This window comes from Orycteropus afer, unplaced genomic scaffold (assembly GCF_000298275.1).
Source record: "Orycteropus afer afer isolate SDZICR_OR568_19922 unplaced genomic scaffold, OryAfe1.0 scaffold00026, whole genome shotgun sequence".
Classification (NCBI taxonomy): domain Eukaryota; kingdom Metazoa; phylum Chordata; class Mammalia; order Tubulidentata; family Orycteropodidae; genus Orycteropus; species Orycteropus afer.
Genome location: NW_006921613.1, coordinates 5038093 through 5063502, shown reverse-complemented (window position 1 = coordinate 5063502; position 25410 = coordinate 5038093). Strand labels below are relative to the sequence as shown.

Sequence of the window (25410 nt, the reverse complement as noted above, 5' to 3'; positions counted from 1 at the left end):
AGTCTGATCTTAAAAGATGTTCACTCAATGGCTCCAAACCATTAAACAGGCAAGCACAGCGAGAATGATCATGGATTGAAGGGGTGAGACCCAGTGGTGTTTTCCCGCTCCTAATTTCCTTGCCAAGTCGTCGCCCCGCTGAGAAGTGTGTGTCTCCGAACTAAGTCAGAATGCAGGTGAGCTAAGTCTTTGGTTTCTTTGGACTATAAATAACACTTTTTTTTCTTCAAATATTTCTAAGTATAAACCTGCTATCTCGAGGTCCTGGTTTTTAAAATCTTTTTTTATTTATTTAAAGCTTTTCCACCGAGGTTTCAGTTCGTGGTTATCCTTTCATGCTTTGGTACAAGTGCTTGATGAAGAAGATGAGTTGCCTGAATTGGAGCTGCCCTCGTCTTGCCACTTATCCAGACTCCTCCTCCTAGCATTCATGAAGAAGTTGCTGACGGTGCTCAGCTCCAACCCCAGCTGCTGGGAAATGGTGATTTGCAGTTCTTTGGATGGACGCTTATTTTCCTTGAATATTGCATGTAGAGTTCGACGCTGGACATCTGTGAAGACCAACCTGGGCTTTTTGGGTGTGTTGCCTCTATCCTTCCCATGTTCTTGCTCTTTTCTTTTGCAAGCTGCAAAGAAACACAGAGAGTGTTAAAAAAACAAACTATCTGAAAGAACCAAGAGTAAAAAGGTAGGGATAATAAAATTTGTTAGCCATTCCTTATGGCCTGCTTTCTGCCTTCTAAGCTCTGGTTTAAACACCATTGTGGTCTGGGAGGGAAGAACAAGGAGACAATTGGAGTTCTGTGAGACCTGGGCATGGACCTTGGCTTTGATAACTATCTGCTCTTTGTCCTTGGTAAGTCAGTTAACCCCACCTGGGCCTCAGATTCCTCATCTGTAGAAGGAAGGGTCTAGCTAAATGAATTTATCACTTTGAACTTCTATTTCTCCAGCTGCAAAATGGACACAAAGAACACTTACTTAGGCTGGGTTGTGGTAAAAACTGTGAAATAATATATGTAAAAGTTTATGTAAACTGAAATGTTTTAGAAATACTAGGTATTACCAGTTAAAAGTAGCTGTAGCCCTGAAAGGGTTTACAATCTAATGGTAGCACAATATTAAGAGTTTAATTGAGCATCTAAAAGCAAAATAAAAAGGAATTACACTTGTTTCCTCTCTGACCTTCTTTAATTTCCAGGAAATTCTGTACATAGTGTTCTACCATGCTCATCAATATATCCTTCCACTGAATCTTTAGTGGAACTAGGAATTGCAGAGGTGTGAACTCCTCTTCCTCCTCATCAAGGCTAAACCTGTCAAGTTAGCCATGCTCACCGTTAGGAGATCTCTGTGCCTTCTCTTCACTCTTAATGGAAATCTTGCTCTTATCCCATCCTCACTGAGACCCTTCCCTGTTCATGCCATTCTGGTTCTGTACCATGAAGCTTCTTGGTTTGCTAAAGCCATTGTGATGTGCCATTGCAACGTGGTTCTCGGACATCCCAGGACTTGGCACTGGATCACAGTCTCTCCTCATCTCAGATTCTATTCTCCTCTCTCCAGCCTAATGTGGCTATCTAGCTTCCATCTGCCAAAGTAGCACTAAGGATTGTGTTGGTAACAACCTCTGACCAAATTTATATCATCAACCAATCTCTGTAGCCATCCCTAAATAACCATACAATCCAAGTAAAGCAGTGCTCTGGTTTCGCTAATGTAGCTTTAATACAGGTCTTCTGGGCCCCAAGTCCAATCAGACTGCTATCCCTTGCCCCCCTAGTAGGCATTTTGGAGTAGTTACTGCCACCTTGCCACCTTCATATCTGGTTGGCTACACTCTGACATGAGCTCCAACCATAGTAAGAGGTGATGGGGCATGCTTCCTGGTGGAGGTAGGGGCAGTCCTTCTGTCATACCTGCTCACATGTGCGGTTGGCTGCTCTGCCTGTTGTGCCTCTTGTTTACCTCAAGCCTCTGTGTATTCTGGGTTCTCAACTGCTTACTAGAAGTTTCATTACCTTGGGCTAGATTCAGCCTCCAGGTAGCCCTGATCCTCTGCCTACTCCTACCTTTCATTCCTAGCTGCTCCAGACCCTAGATTTCAGAGCATTTGACTGCTAACCAGAAGGCTGGTGTTTCAAACTCACCAGTTGCTTCTCAGAAGGAAGACTGGGTAATCTACTTCCGTAGTGATACCACCTTGGAAACCCAAGGAGGGGCCACTATGAGATGGATCTGACTCGACAACAGTGAGTTTGGTTTTTTTCTTTTTAGTCTTAAGACCTCAGGTCTTTATTACAAATTAGTTTAGCAATCAGACCAACTGAAGAGCTAATGGCTGGAGAAGACTCTTGGCTTTGTGGTCCAATCTAAGGGTATTCAAATATTTCTGATGATGTACAGTATAGTAAAACAAATTTTGAGTGTAAACTCTCTTATTTATTTATAAATTATACACGTTATTGTGCTAATACATTATGCAAATTATGAAATATACACAAAATACAGAACATTTTAAAGGAGTAAACTAAAAATAGAAATAAACTTTCTTGTACAGATGCACCATTTTGCTCAGATGCTGGAGTGCATTCACCCCACTTAAGAGACCACAAATTCAACTACTAGTGAATATAAAGGTAGGAATTTCCTAATGGACATGAAGGAGACCTCAGTTATAAAAGAGAGATTTTTAGGCAAGTCAGGCTTTATGGTATCTTGTATAACATAGCCCATAAGTCACTGGCTATGCCTCTCACCCACCATGTAAGACAGCATCAACATAATGGGAAATGTTTATTAAGAGTCCAATTCCCTCAGAGTAGGTCAGATTCCCCCAGAATAGAGTCCTTCTCTGCTGGGCCCTAGAGCCTTCACTGGGCAATTAGATTAAGTCCTCAAAGAATGGCTGACTAAAGTGAAGTCTGCTCCAATAGTTTGACTCAGTTCATATGCATGCAGCCTTATATAAGACTGATGCACATGGCTGGTTGATTCAGTCACTCCTGTTCAAAAATGAACACAACATGGGCTTTGCTTTTAAGGAGCTCAGTCTAGTAATCATGTAAGCAAATACTGCAAGAGTATAAAAAGGGCATGCAGAATATCACCTCTGCTTGAGGATATTAAGGAAAAACTGTAGGAGAGGAGAAGGGGCTAGGCCCTAAAAAAATGAGAGGAGTTATCCAGCTAGGAAAGTGGCAAAAATTCATTCCTGGTGGAGAAAGCAACATTCGTGAAAGGTTTGAAAACTTGGTTTATTGGAGCAAGAGTGTTTGCAATGAGGAAAGCTGTGGAAGACACAAGCCTTCATCGGTAGACAGGGACCAGATGGCGGCAGGACTCGTTAAAGAATTTTCCTTTAATTATATAAGGAGGAATTGTTGAAAGGCTTGAGTAAGGGCACCATGTGATTAAATTTGGGTTTAGAAAAACTCCTCTGCTGGTATTGTGGGGGATGAACTGGAAAACAGGAAGATTAGGGACAAGGATGCTATACAGGATACTGTGGTGTGCCACCTTGATTTCCCCTCAGGACTGAGGTAGTCATTCCTCTAGCTGCTGGGCACTTGGTGCCTGGTGGTTCTCGGCTGAGACCCATTCTGAGATTTGCCTTTGGTCAAAAGTTATACCACCTGTGGGTGGTTGGGTTGCCCACAGCCAATGCAAGTGTGTGTAGGGCAATAGGAGATGGGAAGATGAAGGTAGAAGTTAAGGGGAATAGGAGTATGTTGCTTTAAGGCTACTACCACCTTGATCCCTTGCATCAAGTTGGGGCAATTCTGAAGGGCCATCTAGTTCCAGAGCTCTTGTGGGATTGGTTGAGGCTGTGCTTGCAACTACATTGCAATTCAATGTCTCCTGCTCAACCTTACTTCCTCCACTCTCTCACAGGGGTTATTCTCCAATAACTTTCTTGCACATAAATCTCAGAAACTTAAGAGTCCATTTCCCAGGAGACTTGACCAAAGCTGGAAGCCAATTAGAAAACCACTGTAATGAGGACCCAAAATTACATAACAGCAGTTGAGGATAGAGAAGAGGGAAGAGGTTCAAGAGATATTTGGAAGGTAGAATCAAGAGGACTTGCTTTGCTAACAACTTGGCTGGGAGGGTGGAGTCAGAACATCTCCTAGGTTTCTGGTTGGCTGGTAGTAATGGGGCCATTAAGGAATGTGGATGGAGAAGTAATGTTTTATGAGGGCAGTAATCATTTCTATGAGAAACAAACTGCACTTGAAGTGCTTGTTGGACATTCTGTTAAAGATCTCCAATAGGCTGCTGTTCAGAAGCAGCAGGATGGATGAGGTCTGGAGCTCAGGGGAAAGGGCTGGGCTAGGAATATAGATTTGGAAGTCATTAGGGGTCTGGATGGTAAATGACATAGAACATATATCTCTGGAAAAGTAAATAACTGAGCGTCGAGTGAAGACTGAAATTATTTATCATTCAAAAGTCAGACCTAAGGGAAATTACAAAGGGAGAAACATTGTCCAGCTAACCAGGACATATGTTTGAATGACTTAAATATGGTCCTCAGCAGCTGTCAGGACTAAGTGGACTGAGACTACCCCTGAGCTGGTATTTTCCTAATGGCTTCAAAGGAATGACACTGTTTCAAACAGGAGTTCCTTGAAAAGGAGGTTTGCCAGTCAAGTACATTTAGAAAAATCCATTATCTATAGCCTCCTCCTTGAAATTTATAGTATGTGTTAACACAAGCAATTCTATTCTCCAAATTTATTTAACTCCAGAACCTTTCTATGAGTGACTATCTATTAATGTCTCACACAATACTAATGCATTTTGGAACTCATGGCCCCAAGCCCCCAAGCACCAGTGATATTACAATTTCAGAACCTGGGAAGTGAGATTCTCTTGGAGCAGGAATCCTGGTTGGCTCTATTTCTCCAAGGCCTCCTGGCATAGGGCCTGGCTTTAAATGTGTGTGTGGTGTCTGCAGCCCTGTTGGTACTGAAGGAGGTGGTCTGTGAATAAATGGATGTGGCTATATCTGGGAAGAACTCTGTGCAAAAGTTGGAGTTGCTTAATAAGAAAAGAGAGATAGTAATACAATGATAGTGGATTAAAGTTTGTTGAGGGTTTCTGGGTGACCAGTGGAGGCAAGAAGGAGCAATCCACAAAAATAAAGTCATACTTCTAGAAGCATTCGACTACAGTTGTTAGAATGAGAGCAGTTCTTTGGAATTTCCATGGAATTAATTCCAGGGTAGAGATTGCCTGTCATAAGATAGAAAACTGCCAATTGGAGGTCATGAAAGTCCACACAAGGCAGGGTAGAGGGGCATGACAAGAGGTACTGTTGCTCAGGGAACAGCATGTATATGTATTATGTGGAAGCTGAACTTTGTGTGAGTGTACACTTTCATTTAATAATGGAGAAATATTTATCATAGAGCTGGACTAAGGGAAGTGGGATTCCTATTGCTTGTGAAAGATAGTACTGAACAGGAAGAAGATTTGTGATGAGTCACCTCCAAGAAGTCTGGCAAGCAGGTTTATTTGTAGTACATAAAAGAAAAGTGCAGTGTGGCTGTTTCAAATAGGTGATTTTGATCTTCTTTATGTTTACTTGTATTTTATTGACTATGCAAAAGCATTTGACTGCATGGATCATAACAAATTATGGATAAGATCGAGGAGAATGGGAATTCCAGAACACTTAATTGTGCTCATAGGAAACTGTACATAGACCAGGAGACTTTCATTCAAACAGAACAAGGGGATACTGCATGGTTTAAAATCAGGAAGGGTGTGCATCAGGGTTGTATCCTTTCGCCACATTTATTCAATCTGTATGCTGAGCAAATAATTCGAGAAGCTGGACTATATGAAGAAGAACATGGCATCAGGATTGGAAGAAGACTCATGAACAGACTTGCTTGCTGAAAGTGAAAATGACTTAAAGCACTTACTGATGAAGATTAAAACAGTCTGCAGTATGGATTACACCTCACCATAAAGAAAACGAAAATCCTCACAACTCAGCCAATAAGCAACATCATGATAAATTGAGAAAAGATTAAAGTTGTCAAGGATTTCATATTACTTGGTTCCACAATCAACGCCAATGGAAGCAGTAGTCAAGATATCCGACGATGTATTGCACTGGGCAAATCAAAAGTCCTCTTTAAAGTGTTGAAGAGCAAAGATGTCACTCTGCAGACTAAGGTGCGCCTAATCCAAGCCATGTTATTTTCAATTGACTCATATGCATGTGAAAGCTAGCCAATGAATAAAGAAGACCAAAGAAGAGTTGATGCTTTTGAATTGTGAGGTTGGTGAAGAATACTGAAAATACCATGGACTGCCGGAAAAATGAACAAATCTGTCCTGGAAAAAGTACAGTCAGAATGCTCCTTAAAAGGGAGAGAGGCCAGACTTCGTCTCACCTACGTTGGTCATGATGTCGGAAAGGACAATTCCTTGGAGAAGAATGTCATGCTTGGTAAAGTGGAGGGTCAGTGGAAAAGGGGGAGACCCTCAACAAGATGGATTGACACAATGGCTGCAATGATGGGCTCAAGTATAGCAAGGATTGTGAAGATGGCAGTGTTTTGTTCTATTGTACATAGGGTGGCCATGAGTTGAAGCCAACTTGATGGCACCTAACAACAACAACAACAACAATGTGGCTGAGGTTGCCCATCAACTACCTTAGCCATATAGAAGATCAAAGTTACCTGAGACCGTCCCATTACTGGAGAAAGACATTATACTTGGTAAAGTAGAGGGTCTGTGAAAAACAGGAAGACCTCAATGAGATGGACTGACACAGTAACTCAAGCATAGCATGGATTTGTTTTGTTCTGTTGTATGTAAGTTCTCTATGAGTCAGAACCAACTTGACACACTTAACAACAGTAACAACATGGCTGAGGTCATCCATGGTGAGCACTACCCAGGAAGTAGAAGTAGCCGTGGAACACGGTAAATGGTAGAGCATGAGGAGGGTGTGGAAGGATGGAGGCTCCCATTTCCAGCATGTCTGGGGCTGCCTTTTGCCCACAGCAGGCAAGGCAGAGCTAAGTGAGCTTCCAGAGTTATGAATTCTATAGGATGTTGAAAGGTATTCCGTGGACAATAGGTTTTTCATATATACTTTTTTTTTTTTTTCATTTTGCTCTGTTGAGAATATACACAGCAACACATATACCATTTCAACAGTTTCTACATGTACAATTTAGTGACATTGATTACATGCTTTGAGTTGTGCAGCCATTCTCACCCTCCTTTTCTGAGTTGCTTCTCCCTCATTAACATAAACTCATTGCCCGCTAAGTTTCCTATCTAATCTTCCAAGTTGCTGTTGAGTAAGTTCCAATTTGATCTCATAGACAGATCTTAAAAGAACATAATGCATAATGCTCAAGGCAGACATTCTTTACTAGTTAATCTAAATTATTGTTTGCTTTTAAGAAGACTTCAGGGGATGGTTTTGATTTAAGGTTTAAAGACTATCTCAGGGTAATAGTTTCAGGGGTTTATGCAACATTCATGGCTCCAGGAAGTCTGGAGTTCATGAGAATTTGAAATTCTGTTCTGCATTTTCCCTCTTTTGATAAGGATTAATCTATGGAATCTTTGATCAAAATGTTAAGTTATAGAAGTCGGACATCATCCAGTTCTTCTGGTCTCATAGCAAGGGAGGTAGTTGTTCATAGAGGCAATTAGCCACACATTCCATATCCTCCTCCTATTCCTGACTCTCCTTCTTTGTCTATTGTTCCAGGCAAACAGACATCAATTATTGTGCCTTGGATGGCTGACTGTAAGCCTTTCAGACCCCAGGTACTCATTGAAGTAGGAGGCAGAACAGAGGCATTAAACATATTATTAGGTCAATTAACTAGGATGTCCCATGAAACAATGACCCTAAACCTCCAAACTAAGAAACCAAGAAACCTGAGATTTTTGGTTGTACATAATCAACCTCAGCAGCTACTTTTTTTTTTTTTGTCATTTTTTGTAAATATAGCTATCATGCAACTTTTGCCAACTCAACTTTTCAACTTTTAGCAAGTGTACAACTTATTAAAACAATTATAATAATCAGCTGTGCAACCCTACCTTAAACAATGTGCTATTTCCATCACCATGAATGCTCCCCTTATGCCCCCTGCTGCCCCTGATAACCACTAATAAGCATTATTCTCTGTACATTTATCTTTCTATATAAATGAAGTCACACAATATTTGTTCTTTTGTGATTAACTTATTTTACTTGGCATAATGTCTTTCAGCTCCATCCATATTATAGATGGACAACAAGTATTGCAATTAAGTTAAGTTGGGAAAAGCTGAGTTAATAAATGATTAAACAAGCTTCTTTACTGCAGGACTCCTCAGAGCCTTTAATATGCTAACATGCACTGATAGCTTTCTAGTTCGTGGGGTTACCCCAATTTATTTGTTCAAGAATCTCTTTATTCAGGGAATGTCTGTCAGGAATGGCATTTCTTAGAACAGTTTTTTTCAAAGTGTGACTGCCAAACCAATGCTAGTATGAGAAGTGTTACTGGCCTGAGATAAGATTAGCACAGAAAACTGATAATAAGCAACTAGAAATGCTTAGGCCATCTGACATTGCTGCAACATTAAAATGTGTGATTTCTTATCATTTGTTTTTATTGTATTTTCAAAAGTACGATCCAGGACAAATTGAAAGTGAAAAATAAACAAATAGTCCTTCATTAGAGTGTAGAAGCCCTGTCTTAAAACACACTTTATCAAACACTGGTATACACTAACATTCTAGGATCAGTTGTCAGCCAAGCATTCATGTCAACTTATAGCCATTTTCCTGATTTAATTACACAAGACTTTTCAACATCAAAAGTGCTAATTGAATTATGCAAACATCTGCCAGGAATTTGTCTGGCAATGTGTGGGCACAGACTTATGGGCCTGGGAGAAATTATTGAAGCCAGATGGATTTATGACATAACTTCTTATACTGATGCTGGACTCAGAAGACATGAGCTCAAATCCCAAATCCCAGCCCTGTGGCCACTGATAGATGGGAGATCTCACATAAGTCCTTTGCCTTCATTGACCCTAGTTTTCCCAGCTGGTGCCCTGGTTGCACAGTAGTGAAGGAAAGGGCTAACTTGAAATGTTGGTGGTTTGAACCCACCACCTACTCTGTAAGAGAAAGATGTGATAGTCCACTTCCAAAAAGTTCAGGCTTGGAAGCCATATGGGGCAGCTCTACTCTGTCCTATAGGGTCATTATAAGTCAGAATTGACTTGATGGCAACAGGTTTGTTTATTCCCCACCCCCAGCTGCAAAATAAAGAACGATGGCCTTCTTACCACATAGAATTGGAATAAGCATTAAATAAGATAACATATGTCAAACTGACTGGGAAAACTATAAACCTATGGAGTTTGTATGTTTGCAAATTAATTTTATGATCCTTCCTCTTTTCTTTTGTCAAGATGCAAGCATAAACATTGAATGTACATACCAGGCTTGAATCTTTGCTCTGTCTGTAACTTGCAGTATGAACTTAATCTCTTTTCCTGCATCCCTTAGAAGATCAAATTCCATTCTAAGGTCCCTGTGGGCTGTAAACCCATTTGAGTCCATGAATGCACAGCCCCAGGGTCCCTGCTGGTTTCAAAAGTTGGTTATCACCTCAGTTAACAAATTTCCAGGGTAACCTTTCTCTCTTTAAATACATAGCCGTTATGTTGACTTTTCCATTGCATCTTCTCCATCCTGTATGACTTCTCAAAAAGAACAGGCAATGGTTCTGCAGGAACATCAGCCAGTCCTGCATAGAATCCAGCTCCATGTTCATCTGAATGAAAGTAGGAAAACACAAACTCACGCTCCTCACAGCTGCTTCGACTTTGTCATCTTAAGAGATTTAAACAACAACAGTAATAACACCACAGATCCTGTGAGTAGTTAAGCATTTAATGGACACCGAACCATTAAATCAAAACCAACCTGTTGCTGCCGAGTGGACTCTGACTCATGGCAAACCTATGTGTGTCCGAGTAGAACTGTACTCCATAGGGTTTTGAATGGCTAGTTTGTTAGAAGTAGATCACCAGGCATTTCTGCTGAACCACCTCTGGGTAGACTCAGACCTCCAACTTTTCAGTTAGTAACAGAGCACATTAACCATTTGCATCACCCAGGGACTCTGAGCCATTAAACCATAGATACTCTCTCTATATTTTTTCCTGAGTTTCTTCTTTCTCATGAAAATTACAGAACAGTTCAATTAATGTGCTTCCTGATGTTCTTGGTATATTGGTCCCAGAGAATTGGTCGCTTCACACAGGATGGAACTGTAGATTAGAACAAGGTTCCTTTCTAGGGTGCAGTACACCTATTTCATAATTGAATTATTTCAATATTATTTCCATACTCATATTCATTTACTGATTGGAAGTACACTGAGGGTCTGTGTATAATCATGGTGTATGAATGATGCAAATGATTTATGCTCAACTACTAATCATAAAGTTGGCAGTTCAAACCTGTCCGGCAGCACCACAGAAGAAAGCCCTGATGATCCGCTTCCACTAAGATTACAGCCAAGAAAAAACCCCATGGAGCAGTTCCACTCTGTAACACATGGGGTTGCCAGGAGTCAGATTCGACTTGATGGCAATGAGTTTGATTTTTACTCTAGTTTGTAAGGGAGGTGGTATAAGGAAAAAGTATTTGAACTGGTTGTCAGACGTTTTAGATTCTAGTTCTGGTGCTGTTATTAACTAGTTGAATGATTGGGTTAAATCTCTTAACCAATCTGTATCCAGGTTCCTTAACTGTAAAGTAAAGAAAGTACTTGGATTGGAGTAAGTGATGTACTGCCCCATCCAGGTGCAGCTCTTGGAGCTGATGTGTGTAAACAGCCTTCAGCATCATTCCAGGGGGACACAGCAGGCAATGTGGACCCTGTCCAGAACTAAATAGTTTCACAGTAAATGGGCACCTGGAGAAGAGTGAGTTCAATTGGGCAAAAACTCTCTAGTGTCTTTTGTTATTCATCTACCACTGCCTCAACCTTACTCATGGCAGGCAGAGAAAGGGAACAAGATCTGTGCTTACTAAATGGAATTATCCTTATATATAATTTGTAAAGGTCCTTTTGAAAATTCTAGCTTATCTTAGGATAAACTTAAGGAGAAATACAAAGAAGTGTGTGTGTGTGTCTGTGTGTGTGTTGGTGTGTGGGGCAGGTCCAGCTACAGACCAGTGGAAATCAGGTATCATGACACTTGTAGGGAGCTGTGGTATCTGATGGAATAAGATGCCAATGGAATGATAACTATGTGTCTATGACTTTATAGATATGGTTTAATTCTAACAACAGTTCTGTTGGTAAGTATCAAATTTCATTGGCTGAGGAAAGGTTAGTAACTTCACCAACGTTGTTCTGCCAGTAGATGATAGACCTGGGATCACACCACTCCTGTCCAACTCCACCCCCACACTTTCCAGAGTTCACAGAAAGGCTCATGCCAAGAGCCCCCAGAGAGAGGCATTGGCACAGAAGGAGAAAGTCAGGGATCATGAGAACCACTTCCTTAAGCCAGAGTTTCCCAGGGGTCTCTTTCCAGCTCAGTCTTGTTAAATTTGCATGTATTCATGAAAAGACAATTCACACCCCTTTGACATGCAGAGGCAGCTTGGTGCAGAGCAGTAGCCCTGTACACTAGTCATAAATGCATCACCTGTACCAGTCCCGTAAGGTTCACTGACCATTCCTATGATAAATGGCTTAAAATCTTTCTTTAGAGTGGCTCTATTCTTTTACTCATATATAATTGTATCTGGTGGTGTAGTGCCTAAGGCATTTTACTGCTAACCAGAAGGCTGGCAGTTCAAACTCACTAGCCACTCCTCTGAAGGAAGATTGGGCAATCTACTTCCATGGAGATACTGCCTCAGAAACCCCAGGAGGTGTCGCTAGGAGGGGGATCCAACTCTATGGCAGTGAGTTTGGTTTTGAGTAATTATTAACAATAAGCTTCATATCACTGTTAGGGTGTTGTTGGGTCAATGAGTTGGTTCTGACTCGTAGAAAACCTATGTACAACAAAACAAAACATGGTCTGGTCCTGTGCCATCCCCACATTGATTGCCATGCTTGAGCGGACTGTCATCTACTAAATGGAAAGCCATTGTTATTTGCCATAAATAGAAATTAAGCACAAAAATAAAAATTATGATTACCACATCACCATGTAATCGTAGCTGAATATTATTGCCTGGCAATTGCTCTGGGCTTCAGGTCAACTCATTTTCAAAGAGAATATTGTTATTGTGTGCCGTCGAGTCGGCCCTGACTCATAGCAACCCCTCCTTGGGTTTCCGAGGCAGTATCACTACAGAAGTAAGATTGCCCAAACTTCCTTCTTAACCAATCTGGATCCAGGTTTGAACCGCCAGCCTTCTGGTTAGCAGTCAAGTGCCTTAGACACTATGCTACCAGAGCTCCTTTCAAAGAGAATAGAGAGGTGTTAAATACCTACAAGAACTAATCTGAGGTTTTCTTTGACAAAACCAGGATCGAAAGGTAACTAAAGAGGGAATGACTTTCTCATGATGAGAACCAATGCTATATAACTCGAAGCCCCAAATGTTGGTTTGCTGAGCCTGTAAACCACCTAAAGTCACCTTGCTGGGTCTGTGTGCTACCTAAAATCAGCTTGCACATCATCAGGGGGCACATATGCACATTTCAGGAAGCACAGGTGTGAGGGAAAGCACACGGGACTCAGAGTCATCCTTCTAAAATAAAGAGTAGACTAGAGTGATCCTTTTAAAATATAAGCCGTATCATAGCATTCCTTGCTCAGAACCTTCCAATGGTTGTCCATGAGTTTCAGAATAAAAGTCAGCGTCATATAAGAGCCTTGAGGCCCTTCCCTCCAGCCCCTTCCCACCTCATCTCTTTCATTTAGCCTCCTGTTCACTCTACTCTGGCCAATCTGGCCTCGTAGATACTCCTCCCACAGGCCAGGCAGGTGCCCTCTTTAGGGTCTTTGCACTGGCTCTTCACCTGGAATATTCTTCCTAAAGATGTCCACATGGCTACCTCCTGCAAGGGTGCACTGCAGACAGTTCTGTCAGCTTTTTAAATAGGATGATGACATAGATAATATGCTTCATTTACTAATGTAAGTTGTCTCTTTCCCAAGTATTTTCATTCAAAATAGGATATATGTGGGGTCAGGGTGGGGACAGTAAAACAATGAGTTTTTGGACATCCCTCTTGCAACTTTATTAACTTTCAATATCCCTAACCCCATTTATTTCCAAACAGTGTCATTTGCTCAATGGAGAGCCATTACGGTCAAAATTCACTGAAGTGCAATGTGACCTAACATCTTTCCTTTCCTTTTTGCAGGCAACGTTCTTACAGAATGCTACTATCAGAGAAAGCTTTTTGAGATGTGTTATGAGTGGTGCATCTATGAGATAGACTCCATTTTGCAAATGTTTACTGTGGGTCATAGTATAGTCTAAGTTATAAAAGAAGGTAGATGTGTGGCATAGATACACTGAGTGAGGATGGTTCCTGCCCAATGGGTGTATAAGTAGAGGCAGAGATAAAAAGAGAAGAGGACCTGTTAAAACTATGAACACACTCAGAAAGGCAGGGACAGGAAAGCAGGTGGAGGTCTTTTACAGAAACTTGTAACTTAGGTGCTGTCAAGTTGATTGTGATTCACAGTGACCCCAGGTGTAGAACTGCCCCACAGGGCTGTCGGAGCAGATTGCCAGATCTTTACCCCTGTGGAGTTGCTGGGTGAGTTTGAGCCTCCAATCTTTTGGTTAGCAGTTGAGTACTTAACCACTGCTGCACCAGGGTTCCTTACAGAAAACTGGGGAGGGACAGAAAACTCTATGACCAAATAAGGCACAATGAAGTGCTTGGGAATGGGCAACAAGGCTGAGGAGTGGACAGAGCTTTCAGCTCAGGTGAAAGGATGACTAGTCTAGGAAGTCAATGCAAATAAGATAGTAAAGGGACATTACTATTTAGGATGTGAGGGAAAGCTGTGTACATTCATTGTTCTTGAGTTCAAGACCTGAAGAGACAAAGAGAAATGACCATGTTTCCTCCATTGGGATAGTGGGTTGACAGAGCAGGAAGTGGTGAAATAGGAGGTATTGACTTTTACTGCCTGTGAGGTCTTGCTTAACTATCTCTGAGCTTCAGTTTCCTCATGAGCAAAATGGGGATGATACCTAACTTGAAGGCTTCACTGAAAACTGAGTAAGGCCCGTATGGTGGCACCTGACACAGTCTCTGGGACACAACAGTGGCTCAAAAGTGATATATTTTCTCCCAGAAGGACAGAAATAGAATTGAGGAGAGGACAGTTTCAGCCTTGAAGTCTGGGTGGAGGTCCCAGAAAGGCAGGGCGAGAGGAATAAGAGGGTCAAGGGAAGAACCAGGCTTGGGTGATTTCAAATCAGATTTATTTGTTAGTCTGAACCTAATGAATTGAGGAAGGACACTGGCTGGTGACAGCTTAGCCACCCATATGTGGTTTATACCCTATGAGTTCTTACACTATAGCCAAGCATTTTTTCTCTTCAAATAACTGCCCAGGTATATGTTGTCTTAATGTCATTGCAGGGGAGGAGTGTCAGAGGGAAGTTAAGGAAAGGCTGTGGTGATCCCAGGGCACTATGAAACTGCTTTGCCATCTAAAGACAGGTTGGAATTATTTTAATAGGGACCTTCTAGAAACCTAGTGGAGTCCCTGGGTGGTACAAACAGTTATGTGCTCAGCTACAAATGGAAAAATTTGAGGTTGAAGTCACCTTAGAAGAAAGGCCTGACAATCTATTTCTGGAAAAGTAGCCATTGAAAACCCTATAGAGCCTAATAACATGTTCAGTGCTCCTGATCTACCTCATAGTCCATTGTGTAGTGCCTGGGCTTTTTATTTTATTTTTTTTTTGTTTTGTTTTGTTGAGAATATATACAGCAAAACACATACCAACTTAACAGTTTTTACACGTATCACTTAGTGACATTAATTACATTCTTTGAGTTGTGTGACCATTCTCACCCCTCCTTTCTGAGTTGTTCCTCCTCTAATAACATAAATTTACCACTCTCTGAGTTTCCTATCTAAGTTTTTAAGTAGCTGTTGTCAATTTGATCCCATATAGATAGTTCTTAAAAGAGCATACTGCTCAAGGTTGATATTTTTTACTAGTTAAACCAAATTATTGTTTAAAGAAGACTTCAGGCATGCCTAAGGTTTTCAAAGCTTACAAGAAGCTGTCCAAGGTACAAAAATTGTTATTTATTTCCTGGAACAACAGAGGAAAAAGGAGGGTCAGGAATAGGAGGATGATATGGAATGTGTGGCTAACTGCCTCTATGAACAACTGCCTCTTTTGCCATTAGGCTAGAAGCTCTGGATGGTGCCTGGCTACTATTATTGAACATTCAGATAAAAAAATTCTATAGAAGATTCCTGATCAAAAGGGGTGACATGCAGAACAGAATTTCAAATTCTCATGGACTTCCTGGAGTCCTGAAAGTTGGATGAACCTCGAAACTACTGCCCTGAGATAATCTTTAAACCTTAAACCAAAACTATTGCTGAAGTCTTTCTTAAACCAAATATCAGTTTAACTTAATTAGTAAAGAATATCTGCCTTCAGCATTATCCTCTTTTAAGAACTATCTAGACCGTGGAAGAAAGACCTGGCAATCTGTTCCTAAAAAGATTACAGCCTAGAAAACCCTGTGGGGCAGTTCTTCTCTGTCACATGGGAGCGCTGTGAGTTGAAATTGACTTGAAAGCACACAACAATATGAATAATAATGACAACAAATCAATCAGTAAAGAGAATTGTAACTTCAATTTGTAGCCTTTAAAAATTGTATCCAGATTTGTCTTCAAGCTCTAAAGTAAAGAAATAGCAGTATATTCCAACCTTATTTCTAGTCAAAAACATTGAGATAGTGGACACCAGAGAGATAACAACTGCTGCTTGTTCAACATCTTTAAAAACAAACATTAGATACATTTTAAAACATAAAAGAAAAAGACAGTCTATATGGGATCAAATTGACAACAGCAACTCGTAAGATTAGATAGGAAATTTAGAGCGCAGTGAGTTTATGTTAATGGAGGAGGAACAGTTAGGAAAGGGAGGGTGAGAATGGTTGTACAACCTGAAGAATGCAATCAATATCACTGAATTGTATATGTAGCAATTGTTGAATTGGTGAACATTCAACAACAACAACAGAAAATAAGTAAATAAAAAGAAAAAAACTGTTAAGAATGCAAACAAGAAAAAAAAAAAAAAAAACCTCTATAGCACAGTTTTACTCTGACACATATGGGGTCATGATTAGCTGTAATTGACTTAGCAGCAACTGATTCAAAACCTAGTGTCTTCAACCTAAAGGCCAGCACCAGTACAGAAAACTGCAGCCCCTTGCAGCCTGTAGGGCCAAGTATTCTTGAGCAGGTAAGCCTTTGATGCCCTGAGTCACTCAAGGAAGGTTTGGCCCAAATATTGGGGAGGAGGGCCCAGGCAGCTGTTGAGGCCCATAGGTCCCTCATGACTCTAGGGCCTCCAGGTATAGGTAGAGGTACGCTGGTAAGGCAAAGGTGTATCTTCTTCTTTTTTTTAAATTGTGATTTGGGTGAAAGTTTACAGAGCAAATTCACTTTCCATACAGCAGTTCACATATACTTTGTCTCATGACATGGACTACAATTTACCACAATGCAACAGCTCCCCTCTTCCTCTCTTACTTCCTCCCCATAGTTACCTGTTCCCTGTATCCTTCCCTCCATGCACTCCTGTCCCGAGCTGTCTCCCTGTGCATAGGCAGCCCTTCCTTCTCCCATGATTGTTCTCTCCAAGGAGTGTATCCACCTACTATAAATGTTCATCTCATATGCCTGTCTTTTGTTTGGCTGGAAGCCACAGGTGTGGGTTCAATTCCAGACCTGAAGGGCAGCTAGGGGCCATAGTCTCAATGGTTCCATCAGGCTCTTTCAGACCAGCAAACCTGGTCCCAGGCAAAGGTATATCTTTAAATTCTTATGATCCCTAGGGCAGTTATGTGGATTCCTGGCAGTCTTGGCAGGGAAATCCTGCACACTCAACTCAGGGATCAAAAAGCAGTTGGCCCAGAATAGGCAAATCCACAGAGACAAAAAGTGCATTGGTGGTTACCTAAGACTAGAGGGGAGGAGGGAAGTGGAAGTGACTGTTAGAGTAAGAGGTTCCTTTTTGTAGTGATAGGAATGTTCTCAAATTGATTGTGGTGATGGTTGCATAACTCTGTGAATGCACTAAAACCTCTGAATTGTATATTTTAAATGAGTGCATTCTTTGGTTTGTGAATTATATCTCAATAAATTTTTTTTTTTTTTTAAGTAGTTGGACAAGCACATAGAGTGAGCCTCTGTTCTCACTCCAACTGCCATTAAGGGGCACCTCTTCTGGGCTGGCCAGTTTTCATGTTCACCAAGCCCCCAAAGACCCTCCCTTGACAGCTGAAGCTGCTTTTCAAGGTAAACCCCACAAGATGAGAGATGTGGGGGAGTGAGCATGCAAATAAAACACATTTTTTTTTCTTTTGATCTTTACAAGAAAGGGATAGGGAGAGATGAGTAAAGAGAGCACTCTGGAAGTAAACATGGCAGGTCTGTTACTGAGCCCATTTTCTAGGCCAGTATTCAAAATGTGGAGATTAAAGAGCCAGTGGATTGAGTGTGACAGCTTCAGCATTGGAACTCAGATTGCAGGAGCCCTGGTTCATAATGTTATCTGCTTTGCCTCAATTTATTTTGCTGCACTGTTTGTATTTTTATAAGCCAGGCCACAAATGAGGCAGCTCTTCAGCAGGATCTGTACAATTTGAAAAGTGATGTTAGTGAGTTCTAACCGACAGGGACAAGGACAGCCTGTGCATGGGAAGTGAAGTCCTGCAGGAATTGTCTGGAAACTGAGTCCCAGCAGAGAGACCTGGAGCTGGACTTAAGTTATCTTTGCTGTGTGTCCGTGGACTTATGGGTCGTCAGAGCAAGGCTTTGGGGGATGCACAAGAACAGACTAGTAAAAATACACTAAGAGTAGAAATTCCCAGTCAGGAATAAGCACTGTAAGTTACATCTGTGTCTTGCTTTGCAGTGCTTATGTAAACCAAAGCAGGTGCTGTCAAGTCAATTCTGACTCATAGCAACCCGAGTATGTTAGAGCAGAACTGTACTCTATAGGGTTTTCAATGACTAATTTATTTATTTATTTTTTGAAGTAGATCATCAGGCCTTTCATCCAAGAACCCCCAGAGTGGACTCAATCTTCCAAGGTTTTGGTTAGCAGCTGAGCATGTTAACCTTTTGCATCAGCTAGGAATTCTGCAATGCTTAAAACACCTCCATAAAACCTTCCCATGAGATCCCCACAAAACCTAGGCAAGGTAGAAATTGATATCATTTCTTTTCTTTCTTTCTTTTTTCATAGAAAAAGAAGCTGAACATTTGAAAGGTTAGAGACTTGTCTATGGACACACAGGTGGTAAGTAGTGGACCTAGGCTCCCAACTTCATCGTGTGACTTAGGTCTTCCCACTGTGGCACTGAAGCAGATGTGAGCATGGTGGACATATCAGGAAGACTTTCCCCAGGATGGTGAAATAGGAACAGGATTGAATCAACACATGAAGGGGAGTCAGAGACCCATGGTCACAGTGAGCAGTACAGGAGCTGTTGCCCAGCTGGACAGCAGGCAATTTTTCAGTCAGCCCTGTCTCCATGTAGCTGAAAGGACTGGCATTTTTGTTCCATTCAGGGAAGTGGGCTGGTTGGCAAGTTGAGGTGGAGGGAGTTTGGGGAGTGTCATGGACGCACACCACACTGGCCTGGGCGGGGGCCAAGTGAGTCTGGTGTCAGCAGGGATGCAAGGGACATGTAGCAGCTGATTCTATGTGGACAGCAAATTTGAGAGGGAACTGAGGGAAACTGAGCTGACCCAAGGGGAAAGGAAAGATGAGAATCAGGGTGCTTTGGCTAATGTGGGGGTGGTCTGTCTGCTCCACTGGATTCAGGTTGGAAAAGTCGCTCAAAGAACAAAGACTAGCATTCCCTTCCATGTGCTGCCTGCAGTCCTTCAGGAGTCTCAGTGCATAAAATATTTTGGTCAATGTTTCTTCTCTAGGTAAAGTCCTATAAGGGACTCACCACTGAAGAGAGAGAAAAAAAAAGGTCCTATAACTGTAGCCCACGAGAGATGGGGTAGCTGGATTTTGTGATAAAAGGAGAGTAGTCGTCGCCCAGGCCTGGGAGGGGTAGGACAGAATCATCTGAAATAGATGGAGGCTTCCCCTGTGCTGAGTCCCACACCTGCATAATCTTACACAGCCTCATAATAATGTAGGGTAGGCACCAGTATCATCTCTAGTTTACAAATGAGGAATCTGAGGCTTAGTGAGGTTATAGGCCCAGCCTATGGTCAACACAACAGTAAATGGTGGAGGTGGGATTTGACCCTCCATAATCTGACTCCTCACCACCTATCTGTAATTTTGTTATACTGTTGTGGATTGCATGTTTGCTATGATGCTGGAAGCTATGCCACCAGTATTTCAAATACCACCAGGGTCACCCATGGTGGACAGGTTTCAGTGGAGCCCTCAGACTGAGACTAGAAAGAAAGGCCTGGCATCTACTTCCAAAAATTAGTTAGTGAAAACCCTATGTCTCACAGAAGAATATTGCCTGATATAGTGGTGGAAGACGAGCCCCCTAGATTGAAAGGCCCTACACAGTAGTATGAACAGTAAACAACAATCATAGAGATGGTTCAGGACCAGACAACGTTTCATTCTGTTTGTACATGGGGTCACCATGAATTGGAGCTGACACAATGGCAACTAAAAGCAACAACAGCAAGTTTGACTCCAGAGGTAGTGCAGGATCTAGTACTAGATGAAACCAGGAGGTGGCTCCAACTATTCCTCAGGCACAGATGGGGGAAATCAGAGACTCTTACTAGCTTTCACTTTCCATGGCCCCTCAAACAGCCCTTTGTGTGTGATTCTATAATATCTTAGTTCTTCTCACCACAAATTTTGTCTTCCCTGATTTGTTCTGTTTCCCTCTGAGCCCACGATAGACAAATGAGCTGGGTGTCCAGGGTGAATAAGTACAGTTCCTACCCCTGAGTATGATATAGGAGCTCTGGTGGCATAGTGCCTAAGGCATTTGACTGCTAACCAGAAGTCTGGTGGTTTAAACCCATCAGCCACTCCTTGGAAGGAAGATTGGGCAATCTACTTCCATAGTGATACCATCTCGGCAACCCAAGGAGGGGTCGCAATGAGTTGGATCTGACCTGACGGCAGTGAGTTTGGTTTATGGTCTGACTACTCGACGGCACATAACATCACCATGATGTATGTGTTGTCTTCTTGCTGGCCCAGCCCTTCACATTTAATTTGCACATGCTTTCCTGAGCATAGGCTCAAGCTTTGTTAATATGTACAGAAGAGATACTCACTAACCTAACTTGTCCCTCTATGGAGCGCTCTCTCTGCAATGCAGCTTTAAAGGAGCAGGGAGAAGAGAAGTCTCTCTGTGTGTCTGATGGGATGCAGAGTGAAGTGATTAACATTGAGAAGAATGGTAATTCCAGAACACTTAATTGTGCTCATGAGGAACTTCTACATAGACCAGAAGGCTGTCATTTGAACAGAACAAGGGGGCACTGCATGGTTTAAAATCAGGGTTGTATCCTTTCATCATACTTATTCAATCTGTATGTTGAACAAATAATCTGAGAAACTGGACTATATGAAGAAGAGCATGGCATCAGGACTGGAGGAAGACTCATTAACAACTTGCGTGATGCAGACAACACAACTTTACTCACTGAAAGTGAGGATGACTTGAAACACTTACTGATGAAGATTAAAGACTACACTCTGCAGTATGGATTACACCTCTATATAAAGAAAACAAAAATCCTCACAACAGAACCAATAAGCAGCATCATGATAAATGGAGAAGAGATTGAGGTTGTCAAAGACTTCATATTACTTGGTTCTACAATCAACACCAATGGAAGTAGCAGTCAAGATATCAGATGGCGTGTAGCATTGGGCAAATCTGCTGCAAAGGACCTCTTTCTTTCTTTCTTTTTTTTTTTTTAATTGTGATTTGGGTGAAAATTGACAGACCAAATTCACTTTCCATACAGCAGTTCACATATACTTTGTCTCATGACATTGACCACAATTTAGCACAATGCAACAGCTCCCCTCGCATTTCTTCCTGACAGTCACCTCTTCCCTGTGTCCATCCCTCTATGTACCCCTGCCCCTGAGCTGTCTCCCTGTGCATAAACAGCCCTTCCTTCTCCCATGATTGTTCTCTCCAAGGAGTGTATCTATCTCAGGTAAATGTTCAACTCCTATGCCTGTCTTTTGTTTGGCTGGAAGCCACAGGTGTGGGTCCAATCAAAGGACCTCTTTCTGTGCTGAGGAGCAAGGATGTTTTCTTGAAGACAAAGATGCGCTTGACACAAGCCATGGTATTTTCAATTGCCTCATATGCATGTGAGAGCTGGACAATGAAAAATGGAGACTGAGGAAGAGTCGATTCTTTTGAGTTGTGGTGTTGGCAAAGACTGCTAAAAGAACTAATAAATCTATCCTGGAAGAAGTGTAGCCAGGATGCTCCTTGGAAATGAGAATGTCCAGACTTCGTCTCACTTACTTTGGCCATCTTGTAAGAAGGAACCATTCCCTGGAGATGGATTTCATGCTTGCCAAAGTGGAGGGACAACAAAAAAGGGGAAGGCCCTCAATGAGATGGATTGACACAGTGGTAGCAATTGATTGGCTTGGGTATAGCAAAGATCGTGGGGCTGGCACAGGACTGGGCAGTGTTTTGTTCTGCTGTACATGAGGTTGCTATGAGTTGGAGATGACTCAATGGCACCTGCAAGTCAAAGGGATATGTAAATCAAAACCACAATGAAATACTACTTTACCATCACTAAAACTGCAATGATTTAAAAATAAAATTAAAAAAAAAGGAAAATATCAGGCATTGTTGAGGATGTGAAGAAATTCCCATCTGTTGCTGATGGGAATGTAAAATGATACAGCTGCAGTGGAAAACAGTTTGGTACTTTGTCAAAAAGCTAAACATAGAACACCATATGCCCCAGCAATCTCAATCCTAGGTATATACTCAAAAGATCTGAAAGCAGAAACACAAATAAAAACCTGGCTACCAATGTTCATTGCAGCACTATTCACAACAGTTAAAAGGTAGAACAACCTATATGTCCATCAACAGATGAATGGATAAACAAAATGTGGTGTACACATACAATGGAATATTCCTCAACCATAGAAAGAAAAGAAGTCCTGACACATGCTATGAAGTGGTTGAACTTTGAAAACTGTACTAAGTAAAATAAGTCAGTCACAAGGATAAATATTATATGGTCCCACTTGTATGAAATATCTAGAATGGGTAAATTATTTAAACACCAAAGTTTATCAGTGGTTACCAGGGGTGGGAGGAAGGAAGGAAGGAAGGAAGTAAGGAAGGAAGGAAGGTGAGGTCATCACTTCGGGGGCACTGAGTTCTGTTAAGAATGATGGAATAACTTGGAGACAGTGGTAAGAGTTGTACAACACAATGGATGTAATCAATGTCACTGAATTACAGTGTGAAAAACGTTAAATTGGCAGATGTTTTGTTACGTATATTTTTACCACAATAAAACAAAAATAAAAAACCCTCAATAGTTTAGACCCAAATAATTGGAAATACATGATATTGATGCCCTTGTTATAATGGTTATTCCATAAAATATTCAAAACAAATAGCAAATCTGACTAATGACTTACTATGCATTTTAAGACTAAAATGACTTACTATGCATTATGATCTCATATAGGTCTATTATGAATTATTAGTATTAGTTCATTGATCCTATTTCTTTAATTAACAGCTGTATATATTACTTTACAATACTCATTAAAATATGTAACTGAAATTTATAAGATGAACTCCTTAATTTAGAATTCTGACTTCACTAATCATCAGGCATTTTCTACAATTAATTTCAAATTAGTGAAGTTTTCCTTGTTTGTGTTCCTGGAAAGTTGTGTGTGGATTAAGTTGTAAATGCTGTTCTTCCAGTGACATGTATTATACAATCAGCCTCGCAGGGTTCTCTCAAAAGCCTTGAAGTCATAGTAGGGCAGACTCCAAAGACCTTTGCCATCTCTCTTCCCACCGTTGCCCACACTCTACCCATTACTTCAGCTACATTGCTCATTACTCATTCCTAAATACGCTATGAACTCTCACACTCCTATTCCCTTGCTCATGTTGTTCCCTCCACTCAGAATGTCCTTTCTTCTCCCTCTTTCTCATATAAAAAGTTCTGTATGTAATCAAGGCCCAGCTAAAGCACCTCATTTTCTTCTAAGTCTCTCGCCCATCCAGAGAGGTTTTCTGTCTCCTATACCTGCCTGCAACATTAGTTATTTACCCCAGACACAAGTCTTTAATTATTGAATATGTGTACATAGAATAAAGGTGCATGAGATATCCTTAAGCCCTCTACTAAACAATTATTTGGAAGTACTTTAATGGAGTTGGATTCAGCTTGATGGCAGTGGGTTTGTTTTGTTTTTGTGTTTTAAATTTAATGGCACATGAGGATATCTCTGGACTGGCTTTGAGAGATCAGGCCAAGGAAGCTGGTATTGCTACCACTCTTCTGATTGAGACAGAAGGTGGTCAGGTCCAGATAGGGAGGAGTCTGGGGTAACAGAGTTGGAGGAGCAGAAGATGCTGAATGGATGCATTTGAGCTGAGACAATGAAATTATCTGTAAGATTGGGTCATCAGCCTTGCCCAGAAGAGATATCCAGGTGGGAGCACTGAGTAACAGAAAGCAGAGGTAGCCTCTAGTACACTGATGTTCTGTGCCTATCCTTGCTAAGTCTGGGTGGTGATTGGTCCATGTATGCCTTAGTCAAATACAGAGGAGAGAAGGATAAAATTTATGGATGTCAACAGAGACTATATGATGGAAACCATAATAATAAATTAATGAGATGCTCCCAGGGGAATATTCTTGGAGGAATTCAAATTCAAAGGATGGACTCAGATGAAGAAAGCTTTATAAAATAAGGTGAAATGAAACACTTTCCCCCTCCTTTTGGCTACTGCCATGTCACTGGGCTTTTTTGAGTGGGACCCCTGGCCATCAGTAAACTGGATCCATGGGTGAGGGGTGTCATCCTTCCTCCCTGGGCTCTGGAGCTGGCATGGATTCTGCACTGAGAGAGGCTGGAAGAACCCTCAGAAGTTCTTGATCTTAGCTATACACTGGAATCACCCCAGAATTTTTAAAAACATTGGTACTTGTGTCCCACATCCCAGAAAAACTGATTTATTCAGTCTAGCATGCAGTCTAAGCACTGGGATTGTTGAAAGCTCCCCAGGCAATTCTAAAATGTAGCCAAGGTTAAGAGCCACCGTTCTAAAGCTGTTGTTGTTATGTGCCTTTGAGTCCGACCAGACTCATAGTGACCCCTCCTTGGGTTTCCGAGGCAGTATCACTATGGAAGTAGATTGCCCCATCTTCCTTCTGAGGAGTGGTTGGTGGGTTTGAACCGCCAGCCTTCTGGTTAGCAGTCAAGTGCCTTAGCCACTATGCTACCAGAGTAAGCAGTGCTTCTTAAATTTGAATCTAAGTATGAACCACTCAGACATATTTTTACAATGCAGATTGTGATTCAGGAAGTCTGGGTGGAGACGGAGATTCTGCGTTTCTAGTAAGCTCCCAGGTGATGCAGTCACCAGGTGATGTGGCCCAGGACCACACTGAATAGTGAAGTTTAGAGTCCAGAGCACTGAATCTAAGTGTGGTCCAAATATATTAGCATTGTCTGGGAGCAGGAAAGGGCTTGTTCAAAATGCACCTTCCAGAGGCCCACTCACCACCTGAATTGAAGCCTCTAAGGGTGGGATCCAACAAAGAAGATTTTAAACAACAACAAAAAACCCCACTGCCATTGAGTTGATTCTGACTTATTAAGAATCCCCATAGAGTTTCCAAGGCTATAAATCATTACAGGAGCAGACTGCCTCATCTTTCTTCCATGGAGCATCTGATCGGTTCAAAGAGCTGACCTTTGGTTAGCAGCCCAATCACTTAACCATAGTGCCACCAGAGCTCCTTCATTTTAAGCAAGCTTCCTAGGTAATTGAGAAGTCCAATAAAGTTGGAGAGCCATTACTCCTAGGGTGGTATTTCAAAACTTGCCAAGAGAAGAACTACCCTATACAATTACCAAAAACACAAATTCTCGAACCTTATCCCAGACTGAATGAA

General features: G+C 41.5%; 1 protein-coding gene across 1 annotated transcript in view; it reads right to left on the bottom strand.

Moving 5' to 3' along the window:
- Positions 1-333: 333 nt before the first annotated feature.
- ONECUT1 (one cut homeobox 1) overlaps positions 334-25410 on the bottom strand; it is a 67634-nt gene continuing 42557 nt past the window's right edge. Inside the window, exon 2 of the mRNA XM_007935153.2 lies at positions 334-626. Coding sequence (XP_007933344.1) covers positions 334-626 — 293 coding nt within the window. The remainder of the gene's footprint in view (positions 627-25410) is intronic.